The sequence below is a fragment of the Bombina bombina genome, chromosome 7 (genome assembly GCF_027579735.1).
Source record: "Bombina bombina isolate aBomBom1 chromosome 7, aBomBom1.pri, whole genome shotgun sequence".
In the NCBI taxonomy this organism is placed as follows: Eukaryota; Metazoa; Chordata; class Amphibia; order Anura; family Bombinatoridae; genus Bombina; species Bombina bombina.
The window spans coordinates 570,127,406-570,147,699 of record NC_069505.1 but is presented as its reverse complement, the minus strand read 5'-3'; the positions used below and the strand labels follow the sequence as shown (position 1 = coordinate 570,147,699).

The window sequence follows — 20,294 nt, the reverse complement described above, 5'->3', positions numbered from 1 at the left end:
TAGAATCTCACCAGTCCAGAGAGCTTTATAGAAAACCACCAGGGAAATAGAAGTACCGACGAGCATTCTTATAAAATCTCACCAGCCCAGAGAGCTTTATAGAATACCACCAGGGAAATAGAAGTACTGGCGAGCATTCTTATAAAATCTCACCAGCCCAGAGAGCTTTATAGAATACCACCAGGGAAATAGAAGTACTGACGAGCATTCTTATAAAATCTCACCAGCCCAGAGAGCTTTTTAGAATTCCACCAGGGAAATAGAAGTACTGACGAGCATCCTTATAGAATCTCACCATCCCAGAGAGCTTTACAGAATTTCACCAGGGAAATAGAAGTACTGACGAGCATCCTTATAGAATCTGACCAGTCCAGAGAGCTTTATAGAAAACCACCAGGGAAATAGAAGTACCGACGAGCATTCTTATAAAATCTCACCAGCCCAAAGAGCTTTATAGAATACCACCAGGGAAATAGTACTGACGAGCATTCTTATAAAATCTCACCAGCCCAGAGAGCTTTATAGAATACCACCAGGGAAATAGAAGTACTGACGAGCATTCTTATAAAATCTCACCAGCCCAGAGAGCTTTATAGAATACCACCAGGGAAATAGAAGTACTGACGAGCATTCTTATAAAATCTCACCAGCCCAGAGAGCTTTACAGAATTTCACCAGGGAAATAGAAGTACTGACGAGCATTCTTATAAAATCTCACCAGTCCAGAGAGCTTTATAGAATACCACCAGGGAAATAGAAGTACTGACGAGTATTCTTATAAAATCTCACCAGCCCAGAGAGCTTTATAGAATTCCACCAGGGAAATAGAAGTACTGACGAGCATTCTTATAAAATCTCACCAGCCCAGAGAGCTTTACAGAATACCACCAGGGAAATAGAAGTACTGACGAGCATTCTTATAAAATCTCACCAGCCCAGAGAGCTTTATAGAATTCCACCAGGGAAATAGAAGGACTGACGAGCATTCTTATAAAATCTCACCAGCCCAGAGAGCTTTTTAGAATTCCACCAGGGAAATAAAAGTACTGACAAGCATTCTTATAAAATCTCACCAGCCCAGAGAACTTTTTAGAATTGGGCCCTTAGTGCTATTGCTGTGTCTTTTTATTATGCATGTGTTTATATTGCAATTTTATTGTATTTAATGGTCTTAATAGCTGTCCCCAAATTGCCATAGCAAAAAAGTTAAATAAATTAAAAAAATATTCAAGACTCCTTTTTAAGGGTGTATTCCTGAACTGCAGCACAATGGAAATTTTGTAAAAGTGAAAGTTTTAAATGTCTTTCAAATATTTATTTTGTATGTAGATTTCAGCCAAATTTAAAGGGATAGTAAAACACCAAAAATTTTATTGTTTAAAAAGATAATTAATTCCGTTATTTACCATTCCCCAGATTTGCATAACAAAGTTATATTAATACACTTTTTACCTCTGTGATTACCTTGTATCTAAGACTCTGCAGACTTCCCTCATCTCAAATCAGAGCTGACTCCTAGGTAACTCCATGTGCGTGAGCATGTTTTAATATGGTCCACATGAACTAACGCCCTCTAGCCGTGAAAAACGGTCAAAATACCCTGCGACAAGAGGCGGCCTTCAAGGGCTTAGAAATTAGCATATGAGCCTACCTTGGTTTAGCTTTCAACTAAGAATACGAAGAGAATAAAGCAAATTTGATGATAAAAGTAAATTAGAAAGTTGTTTAAAATGACATGCCCTATCTGAATCATGAAAGTTTAATTTGGACTTTACTGTCCCTTTAAGCTAAATGTATCCAATATTAATTTAGTTCAATGTTTATTGTTCAAATTATTATTAGATAAATTTATGTTAAACTATGCAATTAATTTGTGCTTTGAATAGCAGAAAATGTTATAATATTAGAAAATATTACACTGTCCCCACCCAAATACTTTATAATGCAACCCAGTTGGCAGCATTTTGTTGTGGAGAACACTACCTATCGTGTTATGAAAAATCGTTTTTGCTCCTTCATCAAAACATATTGCGAAATCCACGGCCGCCAGCAACTTACCGGCAAGTTGAAGGTTCCCACCATGACATAGCTGTTTCCATTTCTCTCTGGTCCACCTGTTCCGGGCCCACTCGCAGCACTCCCACCAGAAGAAGAGGGAGTGCTGGAGGAAGTAGAAGGTCCCCCAGGTGGAGATTGAGTTTGAGGAGGAGCGCGTTCCACCAAGTGAATCACTTTACCATCGACATCTGTACAAGAGAGAAGCAGCCAATCAATGCATGACGTGACAGCTAAAGACTAAAGGAACTCTAAAGTAAAAATGAAACTTTTGTGACTAAGATAGCGCATGCAATTTTAAGAGACTTTCCAATTTACTTCCATAATCAAATTGTGCAGTCTTTTTATATGCACACTCGCTGAGGAACCAGCTTCTATTGAGCATGAGTTCACAGTGTATACGTATACGAGTTTATGACTGGCTGATAGTTGTCACATGATAAAAAGAGGCCGGCAAATTGAAGTAAATTTTGAAATTTGCCAGAAAAAAAAATATCTAATACTCATTTAAAAATCAGAGTAAGTGCTATTGTGTTGTATAATGCACTTGTTAATGATGGGTTTCTACTTTAAAGGGACATTAAACACTAAATACATGCTAGATAGAATGATGCATTCAAAGAAATGATTAGTCCATGACTAACATGTAGATGTATGTACTTGTTTAAAAAGTGACAAAATAAGTGTAAAGTTTTAGTGTCTATAAAACACTGGGAGCTGCCATGTTGTAACTTGTGTTACCTTCTCTGCTGTGGCCAATTAGGATCAGTTATAAATAGGTCACTAGAGTGTGCAGCCAATGGTTGTGCTGGATTTAACAGTGTTCTGCACATCCATTTCTAACAGGAACTGAAAAGCTCACAATTTCAGAATGGTATTACAGGGAAAGGGGACAAAATAAATAAAGGTATATTGCAGAGTTTTTTTTATTATATACAATGTATCATTTTATATTACCATCTCAAAGTGTTTAATGTCCCTTTAATAAAGTTGATGAGATGCACACAGTAACTCACTATATTCTTTCAGCTTCTTGTCCTCTTGTAATACTCGCCCCTGATATATGAGTCTTTGCTTCTCAGGAGGAATACCAACCGAAGGAGAAATATGACTTTTGAAGTCTTTCACCGTAATCTATAGAAAAGGAAAGGAGAGAAGTTCATATTGCCAGTCAACAGCTGTCTTGACTTACAACATCATACGTATATCTATAGTAGAATATGTGTGGGAAGGAGAGAATTCCCACTAAAGTGTTAAAGGGACAGTACAATGTAAGATTGTTTTTCCTTTAATGTATTTTCAATGACTTGTTATACCAGCTGCAGAGTATCAAATATTTGAGAAATTGCATTTAATTCACCCCAATTTTAAATTTACACTACTAGTTTCTACCCTTATTAAGAAGAGGCGTTAGCACTCTTTTTTGTTGCTCCCTTTGCAACTCATAGTAAATATCAACAAAGTGTTTACTGCCCCTTTAAAATCACCAGTCATGCACAGGAAAATAAAAACTGTAATCATTTTAAAATGCTCTCTCAGATGTAAAATTGGGGGGGGGAAGATGCAACGACTCTTTAAACAAGTGCAGTACACGTATAAAATCTATGCTAAATCTTAAAATAAAAGAGATATATTTTTGTCAACTAAAGTACAAAATTGTTGAATGTCTCATTGACAAACGGCTGCATAAATAAAGTAAGCAACAGTTTAAACACATTTAAAGGACAGTAAAGTTAAAAATAAACTGATTCGGATAGAGCATGCCATTTAAAAATATATATATATTTCTGTTTGCAAATTTTCTTTATTCTCTTGGTGTATCCTTTGTTAAAAAGTAAACCTAGGTTACTCTTATTATTAGTTATTTGTAATGTGCCAAAAGATTCTGCAGCGCTATAAACATAGGTCTAATACAAAAGGCAGCATTTATGGGAGACATATGAGTAGAGGACCCTGCACTGTTGTAAATCAGCTCTCATGAAGGTGATCTACAAAACCGCTGGGCTGATAGGCTTAAATGCTAAGGGTGGTCAAGGGATGAAAAACGAAGGAGAGGAACAAGGTAAGAAAACGTTACAGTTATGGTAAATACAAGTGTTTAAAAAAAACACTAGGATTTACCATCACTCAAAATAAACTGTAGTTTCAGTCATTTTAAAAAAAAAAAAAGGTGCTAAACTCATCGTTCTCTGTGCTGCGGCAGTTCGCTAAATTCAGCGGCACAGACAGCCCACGACACATCGCTCTTCTTCAATGAGGTGACGTTTCCACCTCTAAACGAATAGCCGTGCGAGTCATCTGACATACTAGCACGGCTATTGGTTTAGACATGGCAACGTCACCTCACTGGTAAAAAACGATGTGCTGTTGGCAGTCAGAGACGCTGACTTTAGCGACTTTTTTTTTTTTTTTAAATAACGGATGACTGAAACTACAGTTTATTGTAACTGATGGAAAATCCTAGCGTTTTTTTAAACACTCGGATTTAGCATTACTTTAATGTATACTGTATCTATCACAATCATCCTACCCAAAACAAATCTTTAATTGCCTTGATTCGCTGCTGCAACTACAATCCTCATGACAAGCTACCCCAAAACCTTATGTCTCAGTAGATTGTAAGCTTATCGGAGCAGGGTCCTATCCCTCTTGTACTAGTTTTGTTTAGTCTGTTATGTATTTGTACCTTATAGAATATTTTTACTGTATACACCTATCTCTGTACCCAGCGCTATAAAATGATAATAATAATCCCTGAACAGTAGAGTCTTTAAAGGGACAGTAAACCCATTTTTTCCCTTTCATGATTCAGATAGAACATGCAATTTTAAGCAACTTTCTAATTTATTCCTATTATCAATTTTTCTTTGTTCTCTTGCTATCTTTATTTAAAAAAGCAGGAATGTAAACTTAAAGGGACAGTCTACGCCAGAATATTTATTGTTTTAAAAGATAGATAATCCCTTTATTACCCATTCCCTAGTTTTGCATAACCAACACAGTTATAATTATACACGTTTTACCTCTGTGATTATCTTGTATCTAAATCTCTGCAAACTGCCCCTTATTTCAGTTCTTTTGACAGACTTGCATTTTAGCCAATCAGTGCGGGCTCCTAGGTAATTACATGTGCATGAGCACAGTTATCTATATGACAGACATGAACTAACACCCTCTAGTGGTGAAAAACTGTCAAAATGCCCTGAGCTAAGAGGCGGCCTTCAAGGGCTTAGAAATTAGCATATGAACCTCCTAGATTTAGCTTTCAGCTAAGAATACCAAGAGAACAAAGCAAAAATGGTGAAATAAGTAAATGGGAAAATTGTTTAAAATTACATTCTCTATCTGAATAATTAAAGTTTGTTTTGGACTAGACTGTCCCTTTAAAGGGACACTGTACCCACATTTTTTATTTTGTGATTCAGATACAGCATGCAATTTAGTTGCTTAAAATTGCATGCTCTATCTGAATCATGAAAGAAAAGAAAATGTGGGTTTAGTATCCCTTTAAGGAGCGCTTAAATACTAGGGAAGGGTCTTGTAGAGTGAGGCAGAGAATACCACAAGATAAGGGCCAGTCTGGAGAAGTCCTGTAGATGGGAATGTGAGGAGGAGAGAAAGTCATGAGGAGAGTGATGGGGATGGGGGGGGGGGGGGGAGTATCTGGAGCAGTGTTATTGAGGGCCCCGAATGTCAATCAGTTTTACTCTGGAGGTCAGAGGAAGCCAGTGAAGGGATGGGCAGAGTTGTAGCAGATGTGGTGTAAAATTGCATGCCCTATCTAAATATTAAAGGGACATGAAACCCAAAAAAATGTATTTCAGATAGAGAATACAATTTTAAACAACTTTCCAATTTACTTCTTTTATTTAATTTGCTTCCTTCTCTTGTTATCCTTTGCTGAAATGTTTATCTAGGCAAACTCATGAGCAGCAGAGAACCTAGGTATATATATCGATTGGGATTGGCTCCCCCAAGAATTCAGTTAGAAACCATTAGTGCATTGAGAATGAAACAAATTAGATAATAGAAGTAAATTAGAAAGTTGTTAAAAATTGTATTCTCTATCTGAATCATGAAAAAAAAAATTGGGTTTCATGTCCCATTAATTTTGACTAGACTGTCCCTTTAAAAGGGACCTGAAACCCCAAATTTTTATTTCATGATTTAGACAGAACAATTATTATCAAATTTTCTTCATTCTCTTGGTATTGGTTGAATGCACTACTGGTTTCTAACGGAACACATGGGTGAGCCAATGACAATCGGGGTATATATATATATATATATATATATATATATATATATATATATATATATATATATATATATATATATATATATATATATATATGCAGCCACCAATCAGCAGCTAGAACCTAGGTTCTTTGCTACTCCTGAGATTTCCTAGATAAACCTTTCAGCAAAGAATGGCAAGAGAAGGAAGCAAATTAAAAATATGGAAAGTAAATTGTAAGATTGTATGTTCTGTCTAATTATGACTGTACTGTCCCTTTAAGCTTACATTTTATATCAGCAGACTTGATGTGTCTATGGTTATTTTTTGCCATCACAATTTAGGTTTCTACCAGATGTAAAGCGCTCCTATATTGAGGCATAGCGTCAGACAAGGCGATATATACGTAACGCAGGTACGGCAGAGGTCTCCCCAGCACATACAGCACCGCCGCTCTATGAAATCCCAGTCATATCTCTTACCTCTCCCTCAACAGTGAACGTCCGAGTCTGGGAGTCCAGCGTCTTTACGGTCACTTCCATTTTCTCACTGGTTTCCATGTTGCACCCTGTAAAATTAATGGGAGATGGTGAGAAGTAGTGAGAGGATTCAGCAGTGTTCTCCCAGGTTCTATTTAGGGTTCGATTACAAGCGGAGCGCTATTTATCGCATACGCAATAAATCTGCTAGAAGTAAGCTTTTTGCGTGCATTGGGTAGCACTCGTATTACAAGTTGGAAGTAAAAAGTTTTCGCTTGCGTGCTAACCCGACGCAAGCAAAAAGTTGCACTTTAAACATATTGCACTCATGTTAACATTTTCCCCTATAGAAGTCAATGGAGCTTGAAAAAGTGTGTGTGTGTGCGTGGGGGGGGCTAACACCCTACTCACACACAAACCCAATCACGTTTTCTCAAGTGCGCTAACCCGATGTGAATATGTCACATTCCAATGTTCTTCACATAGAAGTTCTATTTATTCCTAAATACATTTTTCCACATATCTGATGGTATTTTGGTAATATATATATATGTGTGTAATAATTCAACCTTTGTGCACTCACTCAGCCGTAGCTTTCAACCCGCCTGGGTGTCTCCTCTGAATATTCAGTATAATTCCATAAATGAGGGCACTCACAGGACTTGAATCAGTAAAAAAAATATTTCTTTATTTCGATAGATAGATAGATAGATAGATAGATAGATAGATAGATAGATAGATAGATAGAGAAACTCATTGTTATTTTCTCTATATTTTGTGCGTAGTGGAGGATTTTAAACTCACCTTTTACCTCCCCCTAATTTTAAATGTTGTTTTATATATATATATATCTTCATAAATACCTAGAACATAATACTCGATGTGAAGAACATTGGAATGTAAAATATTAACAGTAAATACATAGTTAAACTAGGGCTCGACAAACCCAGGAGCCTGGAAGCCACTGGCCCCTAGAATTTTACCCCTGGCTCCTAACTTTTTGGGTTATTCTCCATATATTTATATACAAATCCAACTGTCTGGCTCCTAAATATTCTTACTGGCTCTTAATTTTTAAACATATTTGTCAAGCACCGAGTTAAACACTTCATTAATATATATATATATATATATATATATATATATATATATATATATATATATATATATATATATATATATATATATATATATACACACACACACAAGTACTTATGTTTTTAAAATGTGCATTTATGTCTGTATATACATAAGTACATAAATACATATGTACAACGCATATTAACACATATACACACACACAAGTACACACACACGTATTTATGTGTTTAAAATGTGCATTTATGTCTGTAACTACATAAGTACATAAATACATATGTACAACGCATATAAACACATATACACACACATATTATATATGTGTATTTTAAAGTGTTTTGTGACACTTTTTATTCAAGCTTAACAGAGCTTTGAAGTTGCACTATCCTGAAATGCATTAAAATCAACTGCTCTGAAGCGATAGTGTTTACTTTTAACTTGTAATACACATGCTACTTCCGACATGCGCAAACAGCCACGATAAACCAGATATCGCTTGCGCGCAACTGTTAGCGTGCCACTCGTAATCTAGCACTAAATGGGCACATCACCCAGCTAATTTTACTGACCACCCAGACAAAATCAAAGTCAATATTAAGCTAAAATTAGCGATTATTAAAATGTTTCGATGTTTGTTGCACAAGCTATGAATAAAGGGACATGAAACCCAAACTGTTCTTTTATCATTCACATACAGCATGCAATTTCAAAACAACTTTCTAATTTACTTCCATTTTCAAATTTCATTCATTCTTTAGGTATCTTTTGTTGAAAAGCAGGGACGTATGCTTCCGAGCCAGCCCATTTCTGGAGCAGTATATGGCAGCAGTTTTGTAAGAATGCCATGTAGTGCGCCGGATGCCTACCTAGGTATCTCTCAAACACAGAATATCATGTTATGTTATGCAATCAATTTGTGTTTTGGATAGCTTAACACTAATTTTCATATAACTGCATGTAATAGTCACTACTATAAAGAATATGATGCACAGATACTGATATAAAAATCCAGTGTAAAACATTTTTAAAAACTTACTTATAAGCTCTCAGTTTAGCACTGCTGATGAGGTTAGGCTGAGACACCCACTGAAAGGGGGCATGGAAATGAAGAATGAAGAAAAATTGATCATTGGAGTAAATTAGAAAGTTGCTTAAAATTGCTGCTCGATCTGAATCCTGAAAAAAAATTTTTGGGCTCAGTGTCCCTTTAATGATATACAACTACCTTAAAGGGACACTGAACCCAAATTTTTTTCTTTCATGATTCAGAAAGGGCATGCAATTTTAAGCAGCTTTCTAATTTACTTCTATTATGAATTTTTCTTCGTTCTTTTGCTATCTTTATTTGAAAAAGAAGGCATCTAAGCTAATGAACCCATCTTGTTCACCAAAAATGGGCCGGCATCTAAACTTACATTCTTGCTTTTCAAATAAAGATACCAAGAGAATGAAGAAAAAATTTGTTAATAGGAGTAAATTAGAAAGTTGCTTAAAATTGTATGCTCTATCGGAATCAGAAAAGAAAAAATTTGGGTTCAGTGTCCCTTTAAGGCTGCGCATATAAGCTGTATTACGACATGTAAATATTAAATAAATGACGTGATATTGTTTACACTTGGTTCTATCCCCTCTCCACACTATCCCATTTTAAAGATGAAAATATTCCAAAAAACTAAATATTCTGAAAGCCAAACCTTTTCCATCCCCAAGAAGTTTGGATCAAGGGTTTTTTTTTCTACCCGTTTTGCAAAGTATTACACTGCCCCCACCAGGCTACTTAATACACCACTTGGGTGGCAGCATTTTATGTGAACACTGAAACCAGTAACCTAGTGAAAGTAACTTTAATTCATTAGAGCAGGGCTTGACAAACCCAGGATCCAGGCAGCCACTGGCTCCTATAATTTTCCCCCTGGCTCCTCGCTTTTTTGGGTTATTTTCCATATTTCTATATACAAATACCACTGTCTGGCTCCTAAAAGTATGACCGGTTCCTAAATATTCCTACTGGTTCCTAAATTTTAAACAAATTGGTCGACCCCATGCATTAGAGCATGTCATTTTTGCACTAATTAAAGTTTAAGAGCCTGATAAACTAAAACTCTCCGCTCTGTTAAAGGGACACTAAACCCAATTTTTTTCTTTTGTGATTCATATAGAGCATGCAATTTTAAGCAACTTTCTAATTTACTCCTATTATCAATTTTTCTTTGTTCTCATGCTATCTTTATTTGAAAAAGAAGGCATCTAACATAAGGAGCCAGCCAATTGTTGGTTCAGGACATTGGACAGCACTTGTTTATTGGTGCGGTCCAATCAGCAAGGACAACTCAGGTTGTTCACCAAAAATGGTCCGGCATCTCTACTTACATTCTTGCTTTTCAAATAAAGATACCAAGAGAATGAAGACAATTTGAAAGTAGGGAGTAAATTAGAAAGTTGCTTATCATTGCTGCTCTATCTGAATCACGAAAGAAAAAAAATTGGGTTCAGTGTCCCTTTAAAGGGATACTAAACCCAATTTTTTTTATTTCATGATTCTGATAGAGCATGCAATTTTAAGCAACTTTCTAATTTACTCCTATTATCAAGTTTTCTTTGTTCTCTTGCTATCTTTATTTAAAAAGCAGGAATGTAAAGCTTAAGAGCCAGCCCATTTTTGGTTCAGAACCTGGGTTATGCTTGCTTATTGGTTTGCTAAATGTAGCCACCAATAAGCAAGCACTATTCAGGGTGCTGAACCTAAAATTCCTGCTTTTAAAATAAAGATAGCAAGAGAATGGAAAAAAATTGATAGTAGGAGTAAATTAGAAAGTTGCTGTTCTGAATTATGAAAGAAAATATTTGGGATTAATATCCCTTTAAGATCAGCTGAGAACCCTTGTCAGTATTGTGAGGTCCCTCAAAAAAATTTAGAAAATATGCAAGTTTCAGTTGATAGTGGTTTATAATGCTATGCAGGGTTGAGGATATCACGGATAGACACCAGCATTACAATATAATGCTCAAAAACACTACAGAAACATTTTTTTTAATTTCTTTAAAATGCCTGCTAGTTGCCGATTATGTGGCCCTTATGAGTTTAAAGGGACACTCAAGTCAAAATTAAAACTTTCATGATTCGGATAGAGCAACAATTTTAAACAACTTTCCAATTTACTTCTATTAACAAAATGTGCACAGTCTTTTTATATTTACACTTTTTGAGTCACCAGCTCCTACTGAGCATGTGCAAGAATTCAGAGAATAAACGTATATGCATTTGTGATTGGCTGATGGCTGTCACATGGTACAGGGGGAGTGGAAATAGACATAACTGAAATTTGTCCGAAAAAAAAAAAATCTACTCATTTGAAGTTTAGACTAAGTGCTACTGCATTGTCTTTTTAGCATGCATTTATTGACTATGCAAATATACTGTATTTTCTGGTCCTTTAAAGAACCACAAAATACAGTAGAATTGCATAATTAACAAGTGCATAATAAAAATACAATGCAATAAAACTTACTCTGAATTTCACAAAAGCAGGAGATTTTTTTCAGGCAAATTTATTTTTTTCCTCCCATTTTCCAGCCCTCTGTATCATGTGACAGACCAATTGCAGACTAGTATATGTTTACCCTGTGAGGTAGTGCACATGCTCAGTAGGAGCTGGTGCCTCAAAATGTGTGAATATAAAGACAGCAAAATTTGATAATGGAAGTAAATTGGAAAAATTCCTAAAATTTGTGTTCTCTTTCTAAATCATGAAAGTTTAATTTTGACTTTAGTGTCCCTGAAGAACTGGTGGTTCCGAGTGAGTGTGAGCCCATGGACCAGGGGATTTACTGTGGCTCCAGAACGGTACTTTAACTATGTGTTTAATCTCTCTGATCGGGTTAAACCACACAATTACAGGATCAATAGTGGAAAAATTACATACTCTAATACCAGGCTCGACAAACCCAGGAGCCAGGAAGCCACTGGCTCCTAGAATTTCACCCCTGGCTCCTAACGTTTTGTGTTATTCTCCATATATCTATATACAAATGCCACTGTCCTAAATATTCTTCACTAGAATGGTCCTTAAAATACTACAACTCCCAAAGAAAATCTGTTCAGTTGTTTTCAGTTTATATAAAAGATGAAAAAATAATTTTCCCATTCTGGTTCCAATGTCAGATTTAATCATTGTTTGTCACTTAAAGGGACATGAAACTTTTTTTTTTTTAAATGATTCGGGCAGAACATACAATTTTAAACAACTGTCTCATTTACTAATATCCTCTAATTTGCTTCATTCTCTTGGTATTGTTTGTTGAAGGAGCAACATTGCACTACTGGGAGCTAGCTGAAAGCCACTGACAGGAGGCATATATATGTAGCCACCAATTAGCAGCTTATTGGCCTACCTAGGTATACTGTTCAACATAGAATACAAAAAGAATAAAACAAATTAAATAGAAATAAAATTGGAAAGTTCAAATTTACAGGCTGTATCTGAATCATGAAATAAAAAAAATGTGGATTTCATGTTCCTTTAAATGCAGTTGAAGAAAACAAAATATACAACATTTTATTGTTAAACCATAGAATACATCTTATACAAAATTAATATTTTTAAAAGCATTTAGACTAAGTTTGTTAGTACAGTTTGCATTTATTTGCAGTACAAGGACACACACCCTTTGAAAAGCAACATATCTCCTCTGCAGAGACCACTATTAGGCACAGATATAAATAAGCTATCACATCTTTCAAGCCATCATTGTCTTGGCAATGTGACCTAATAAATACATACTTTCTTGGCCATGAGACCCCCACCAGACACCTATAGTTTTTGCCATATAACCCCCACCCACCCCACGGCACCTACAATCTCTGCCCTATGACACCAGTTTGGTTTTCTACCTTTCTGACACTGTGATGCCGCAGGCATCTACATTCTCTAACCTGTGGCACCCAGCCAACATACATTTCCTACTAATATCCCCTGCACTGTGACCTCAACAAACAAGCATCTCTAGTCTAGGAGTTGACCTGCACTCCGGGACATCTCTAGGAGTTGACCTGCACTCCGGGACATCTCTAGGAGTTGACCTGCACTCCGGGACATCTCTAGGAGTTGACCTGCACTCCGGGACATCTCTAGGAGTTGACCTGCACTCCGGGACATCTCTAGGAGTTGACCTGCACTCCGGGACATCTCTATGAGTTGACCTGCACTCCGGGACATCTCTATGAGTTGACCTGCACTCCGGGACATCTCTATGAGTTGACCTGCACTCCTGGACATCTCTATGAGTTGACCTGCACTCCTGGACATCTCTATGAGTTGACCTGCACTCCTGGACATCTCTATGAGTTGACCTGCACTCCTGGACATCTCTATGAGTTGACCTGCACTCCTGGACATCTCTATGAGTTGACCTGCACTCCTGGACATCTCTATGAGTTGACCTGCACTCCTGGACATCTCTATGAGTTGACCTGCACTCCTGGACATCTCTATGAGTTGACCTGCACTCCTGGACATCTCTATGAGTTGACCTGCACTCCTGGACATCTCTATGAGTTGACCTGCACTCCTGGACATCTCTATGAGTTGACCTGCACTCCTGGACATCTCTATGAGTTGACCTGCACTCCTGGACATCTCTATGAGTTGACCTGCACTCCTGGACATCTCTATGAGTTGACCTGCACTCCTGGACATCTCTATGAGTTGACCTGCACTCCTGGACATCTCTATGAGTTGACCTGCACTCCTGGACATCTCTATGAGTTGACCTGCACTCCTGGACATCTCTATGAGTTGACCTGCACTCCTGGACATCTCTATGAGTTGACCTGCACTCCTGGACATCTCTATGAGTTGACCTGCACTCCTGGACATCTCTATGAGTTGACCTGCACTCCTGGACATCTCTATGAGTTGACCTGCACTCCTGGACATCTCTATGAGTTGACCTGCACTCCTGGACATCTCTATGAGTTGACCTGCACTCCTGGACATCTCTATGAGTTGACCTGCACTCCTGGACATCTCTATGAGTTGACCTGCACTCCTGGACATCTCTATGAGTTGACCTGCACTCCTGGACATCTCTATGAGTTGACCTGCACTCCTGGACATCTCTATGAGTTGACCTGCACTCCTGGACATCTCTATGAGTTGACCTGCACTCCTGGACATCTCTATGAGTTGACCTGCACTCCTGGACATCTCTATGAGTTGACCTGCACTCCTGGACATCTCTATGAGTTGACCTGCACTCCTGGACATCTCTATGAGTTGACCTGCACTCCTGGACATCTCTATGAGTTGACCTGCACTCCTGGACATCTCTATGAGTTGACCTGCACTCCTGGACATCTCTATGAGTTGACCTGCACTCCTGGACATCTCTATGAGTTGACCTGCACTCCTGGACATCTCTATGAGTTGACCTGCACTCCTGGACATCTCTATGAGTTGACCTGCACTCCTGGACATCTCTATGAGTTGACCTGCACTCCTGGACATCTCTATGAGTTGACCTGCACTCCTGGACATCTCTATGAGTTGACCTGCACTCCTGGACATCTCTATGAGTTGACCTGCACTCCTGGACATCTCTATGAGTTGACCTGCACTCCTGGACATCTCTATGAGTTGACCTGCACTCCTGGACATCTCTATGAGTTGACCTGCACTCCTGGACATCTCTATGAGTTGACCTGCACTCCTGGACATCTCTATGAGTTGACCTGCACTCCTGGACATCTCTATGAGTTGACCTGCACTCCTGGACATCTCTATGAGTTGACCTGCACTCCTGGACATCTCTATGAGTTGACCTGCACTCCTGGACATCTCTATGAGTTGACCTGCACTCCTGGACATCTCTATGAGTTGACCTGCACTCCTGGACATCTCTATGAGTTGACCTGCACTCCTGGACATCTCTATGAGTTGACCTGCACTCCTGGACATCTCTATGAGTTGACCTGCACTCCTGGACATCTCTATGAGTTGACCTGCACTCCTGGACATCTCTATGAGTTGACCTGCACTCCTGGACATCTCTATGAGTTGACCTGCACTCCTGGACATCTCTATGAGTTGACCTGCACTCCTGGACATCTCTATGAGTTGACCTGCACTCCTGGACATCTCTATGAGTTGACCTGCACTCCTGGACATCTCTATGAGTTGACCTGCACTCCTGGACATCTCTATGAGTTGACCTGCACTCCTGGACATCTCTATGAGTTGACCTGCACTCCTGGACATCTCTATGAGTTGACCTGCACTCCTGGACATCTCTATGAGTTGACCTGCACTCCTGGACATCTCTATGAGTTGACCTGCACTCCTGGACATCTCTATGAGTTGACCTGCACTCCTGGACATCTCTATGAGTTGACCTGCACTCCTGGACATCTCTATGAGTTGACCTGCACTCCTGGACATCTCTATGAGTTGACCTGCACTCCTGGACATCTCTATGAGTTGACCTGCACTCCTGGACATCTCTATGAGTTGACCTGCACTCCTGGACATCTCTATGAGTTGACCTGCACTCCTGGACATCTCTATGAGTTGACCTGCACTCCTGGACATCTCTATGAGTTGACCTGCACTCCTGGACATCTCTATGAGTTGACCTGCACTCCTGGACATCTCTATGAGTTGACCTGCACTCCTGGACATCTCTATGAGTTGACCTGCACTCCTGGACATCTCTATGAGTTGACCTGCACTCCTGGACATCTCTATGAGTTGACCTGCACTCCTGGACATCTCTATGAGTTGACCTGCACTCCTGGACATCTCTATGAGTTGACCTGCACTCCTGGACATCTCTATGAGTTGACCTGCACTCCTGGACATCTCTATGAGTTGACCTGCACTCCTGGACATCTCTATGAGTTGACCTGCACTCCTGGACATCTCTATGAGTTGACCTGCACTCCTGGACATCTCTATGAGTTGACCTGCACTCCTGGACATCTCTATGAGTTGACCTGCACTCCTGGACATCTCTATGAGTTGACCTGCACTCCTGGACATCTCTATGAGTTGACCTGCACTCCTGGACATCTCTATGAGTTGACCTGCACTCCTGGACATCTCTATGAGTTGACCTGCACTCCTGGACATCTCTATGAGTTGACCTGCACTCCTGGACATCTCTATGAGTTGACCTGCACTCCTGGACATCTCTATGAGTTGACCTGCACTCCTGGACATCTCTATGAGTTGACCTGCACTCCTGGACATCTCTATGAGTTGACCTGCACTCCTGGACATCTCTATGAGTTGACCTGCACTCCTGGACATCTCTATGAGTTGACCTGCACTCCTGGACATCTCTATGAGTTGACCTGCACTCCTGGACATCTCTATGAGTTGACCTGCACTCCTGGACATCTCTATGAGTTGACCTGCACTCCTGGACATCTCTATGAGTTGACCTGCACTCCTGGACATCTCTATGAGTTGACCTGCACTCCTGGACATCTCTATGAGTTGACCTGCACTCCTGGACATCTCTATGAGTTGACCTGCACTCCTGGACATCTCTATGAGTTGACCTGCACTCATGGACATCTCTATGAGTTGACCTGCACTCATGGACATCTCTATGAGTTGACCTGTACTCATGGACATATCTATTAGTGTATCTGTACCCCCGGGACCTCTATTAATTGATCTGTACCCCGGGGATCCTCTACTAGTTGATATGTAAACCCCGGCCACCTCTATTAGTTGATATGTAAACCCAGGCCATACCCCCGGGCTCCTCTACTAGCTCATCTGTATCCACAGGCAGCTTTAATAGTTGGTTAATACCCCGGGACACCTCTATTAGTTCATCTGTAACCTAGGGCAGCTTTATTAGTTGATCAGTATCCACATGCCCCTCTACTAGCTGATCTGTACCCTTGGGTACCTTTACTAGCTGATCTGTACCCTTGGGCACCTCTACCAGCTGATCTGTACCCTTGGGCACCTCTACCAGCTGATCTGTACCATTGGGCAGCTCTACCAGCTGATCTGTATGCCTGTAAGCTTCTATTATATGATCTGTGCCCTTGGGCACCTCTACTAGCTGATCTGTACCCACAGGCCCCTCTATCAGCTGATCTGTAACCACAGGCCCCTCTATCAGCTGATCTGTAACCACAGGCCCCTCTACCCGCTGATCTGTACCCTTGGGCCCCTCTACTAGCTTATCTGTACCCACAGGCCCCTCTACCAGCGAATCTGTACCTACAGGCCCCTCTACCGGCTGATCTGTACCCTTGGGCACCTCTAATAGCTGATCTGCAGGCCTGTAAGACTCTATTATATGATCTGTGCCTCCGGGAATCTCTATTAGTTCATCCGTAAATTCCGGGCATCTCTATAAGTTAATCTCTACAACAGGGCAATTTATTTTACTTCAGCTGTGACCCCTTGGTACCTCCTGTTGCTTAGCATATGCCCTTCCCTAAACGTACGTTCCCTGGCTCCAAAGCTCCTTCATTCCCTGCCCGGTGACAACCACGATACTCTATCCCATGACCAATACTGCGTGCTCACCTTTTTTTTCTTCCTTTTAATCAGACACACCGAAAGGAAACCAGGGGCTTACAACTCAAATCAAAAGCAACATCAACCCGGGACGTTTCCTGGGTCTTCCTTAAACTTCCGTATCCGGAACAAAAAGAAAAAAGTCGTTTCCGTTGATTGAACCGCAAACTCGGATCCCACTTCCGGTTCCCAACTACTGGCATGAAGCTATTTCCGCCTTTCCTAACTTGGGGTCCTTGTCTAGAGTCCTTTGTCCTTTACACTGCCCGATTTTATTGTTATTAAACTGGGATTCAATTTTATTTCTAACAGTAAATGGTTTATTTAGTGACTGATGGGGAAAATAGTAAGCACTGTGTGTCAATGTGCAAATCATGTTGAACTCTATTGCAGATGTTATTGGATTGTAATATCACAACGAACAGTGATTTTACCTACAATCATGGCTTTCATTAGCACAATCAGAGCAGTGATTTTTACACGTGGCTGTCCGTAACCCAGGGTGATTGTACTCCTCTGCCTGGCAGTAACTCACAAATAGCAGTTTTTTTTTCCTTTGACTGCCAGTAGCTCACACTGAGCAGTGACTTTATCCCCAAGGTTGCAATTAACAAAAGCAGAGCAGTGTGTTTACCCCAGTGGCAGTCAGTAACTCACACTAAGCATTTATTTTACCCCTGTAGCTAATTTCACCCCTTGAGGGTCAGGGCTTACTTGGTGATGTTTGCTTGTGGAGGTTGAAACCTATCCAGCCCAAGCATCTTTTCATGAATTCTTCATTGGAAGGAAGTCTTCTGCCATAGGTCTTTTTTGCTGGTGGTTTTTGGCCAGCAGATTAAGAGGATATTTCTCAGACAAGTGTTGATAAAGGTCTGAACTTTGTTTTTGGTGTTCCCTGTTCTCCAAGTTTCTGCTCCATACTGAAGGACTGATTTTACATTAGTGTTCTGATCTTGGTTTGCAGTGTTAGGTCCTTGGAGCTCCAGATGTTTAGCTAAATTACGGCAACCCTTGCTTTGCCAATTCTTGCCTTGATGTCAGTGTCTGTGCCGGCCTACTTGTCCATGATACTGCCCAGGTAGGTGAAAACCTCAACCTCTTCCAGTATGTATGTGTAGTATGTATGTAGGTACTTGTAAAGCGCAGCTAATCACCGTAAGGGTCTCAAGGCGCTGCTGATTTTATCGACCTCGGAAGGATGAAAGGCTGAGTGTACCTCGCCGGGGATCGAACCTGCAACCCTCGGGTTGCTACAGAGTGTAGCCACAGTGCATTAGCATGCTGAGCTATCTGTCCGGCTTCTAGTGCATGATTCACTGCAGCTGTGCTGGCCGTGTTAGTCTTCAGGATCTTGTTTTCTCCCCTATGAATGTTGAGGCTAAGTTGTGCTGATGTGGCTATGCAAGGTCTAGGTCATCAAGCTGAGTCCAAGATGTCCACTGGATCCCATTTCTTCTCACTGTTCTGTATGTATTCATAATAGAGTCTATGGCCAGCAGGAAGAGAAAACATGAGAGCAAACAATCTTGGCAGACTCCGGTCCTCACTTGGAAGGCTTCCTGTTAGGGTTTTTAGTGCTATTAATGCTTCCTCCAAGTTATCCCCGTTCATGGCGTATTATGAGTTTCAACAATCCTTGTTGCCCGATTTATTCATGTCTCAGGGTATTCCGGCTTTGGAGGAGCATCTCCGGCAACTCCGTTCCACGTGGGTGCAGATTCAGGATTGCCTTCATCGTTCTATGCAGCGCCAAAAGTTCCAGGCTGATCGTAGGCGTCTGCCCGCGCCTTCCTACCAGGTTGGTGAGAGGGTTTGGCTGTCCTTCCGCAACTTGAACCTTCGTGTGCCTTCCAATAAACTTCCCGTTATGTTGGTCCTTTTCGAATACTCCAACGGGTCAATCCTGTGGCCTACGCTCTTGACCTTCCTCCTGCAATGCGCATCTCCAATGTTTTTCATGTCTCCCTCTTGAAACTATTGGTTCGTAATCGGTTTACCACTGTGTTGCCTCGTCCCCGTCCTATCTTTGTTGACAACCATGAAGAATATGAGGTCAGCAGCATTATTGACTCTCGTATGACCAGGAGCCGCGTACAGTGTTTGGTTCACTGGAGGGGCTACGGTCCAGAGGAGCTTTCATGGGTTCCTCTGATGTTCATGCTCTCTCCCTCCGCCGTGCCTTCCATGCTCGTTTCTGCAATAAGCCTTTTGTCCTCCCGCGGGGGAGGGGTCGTTGATGGGAGGGTACTGTCAGGGTTTTTTCCCTGCTTTGTTTGCTATGTGCTGCTGGCAGCCATTTTACTCACCTCTCTTGCTGACTCTGGTGCATAGTGTGTGATGCTGCTCATTTCCTGCACGCCCTTTTATGGCCAGACGGGGGTACATCATCCATGTGAGACAGGTTGCAGTCTCAGAATTGTGATGTCATCACTTATTATTTAAAGGGCCTCTGTTCAGTATGCTTTGCCCTTGCATTGTCTCAGACCTGTTTGTGAGTTCCAGTTCCTGTGTATTACATGTCTGTCTGACGTCCCTCCTGGTTCCTGATCCCTGGCTGGTTCCTGACTCTGCCGTTCTCCTTGTTCCTGATTCCGGCCCGTCTGACTACTCGCTTTGGCTCCTGACTCGGCTCGTCTGACTATTCGCTTTGGCTCCTGACTCAGCTCGCCTGACTACCAGCTCTGGTTTTGACTTCTGGCTTGTTATTTGACTTGTGGACTTTTTATTATTTTTTGTTATTAATAAAGGTGTGATTATTTTTGCACTTCTCGTCTCAGTCTGATTCCTGGCACCCTGACACTTCCTTGAGTTGTCCTCTATTGACTACCTTGCAGGTCATTCCTTCGTAAGAGTTTCGAGTTATTCTTACAAGTTTATCTGGCA

The 20,294-nt window shown here is 40.5% G+C and overlaps 1 protein-coding gene across 4 annotated transcripts in view; it reads right to left on the bottom strand.

Moving 5' to 3' along the window:
* BAG6 (BAG cochaperone 6) overlaps nucleotides 1-17,553 on the bottom strand; it is a 97,823-nt gene extending 80,270 nt beyond the window's left edge. For all 4 annotated transcript variants that reach the window (XM_053721954.1, XM_053721955.1, XM_053721956.1 and 1 more), the window contains exons 1-4: nucleotides 17,421-17,553; nucleotides 6,775-6,860; nucleotides 3,072-3,189; nucleotides 2,059-2,246 (exon numbers count right to left, since the gene is read on the bottom strand). In XM_053721954.1, the coding sequence (XP_053577929.1) occupies nucleotides 2,059-2,246; nucleotides 3,072-3,189; nucleotides 6,775-6,852 (384 nt within the window). In that variant the 5' untranslated portion in view covers nucleotides 6,853-6,860; nucleotides 17,421-17,553. The remainder of the gene's footprint in view (nucleotides 1-2,058; nucleotides 2,247-3,071; nucleotides 3,190-6,774; nucleotides 6,861-17,420) is intronic.
* Nucleotides 17,554-20,294: the final 2,741 nt, after the last annotated feature.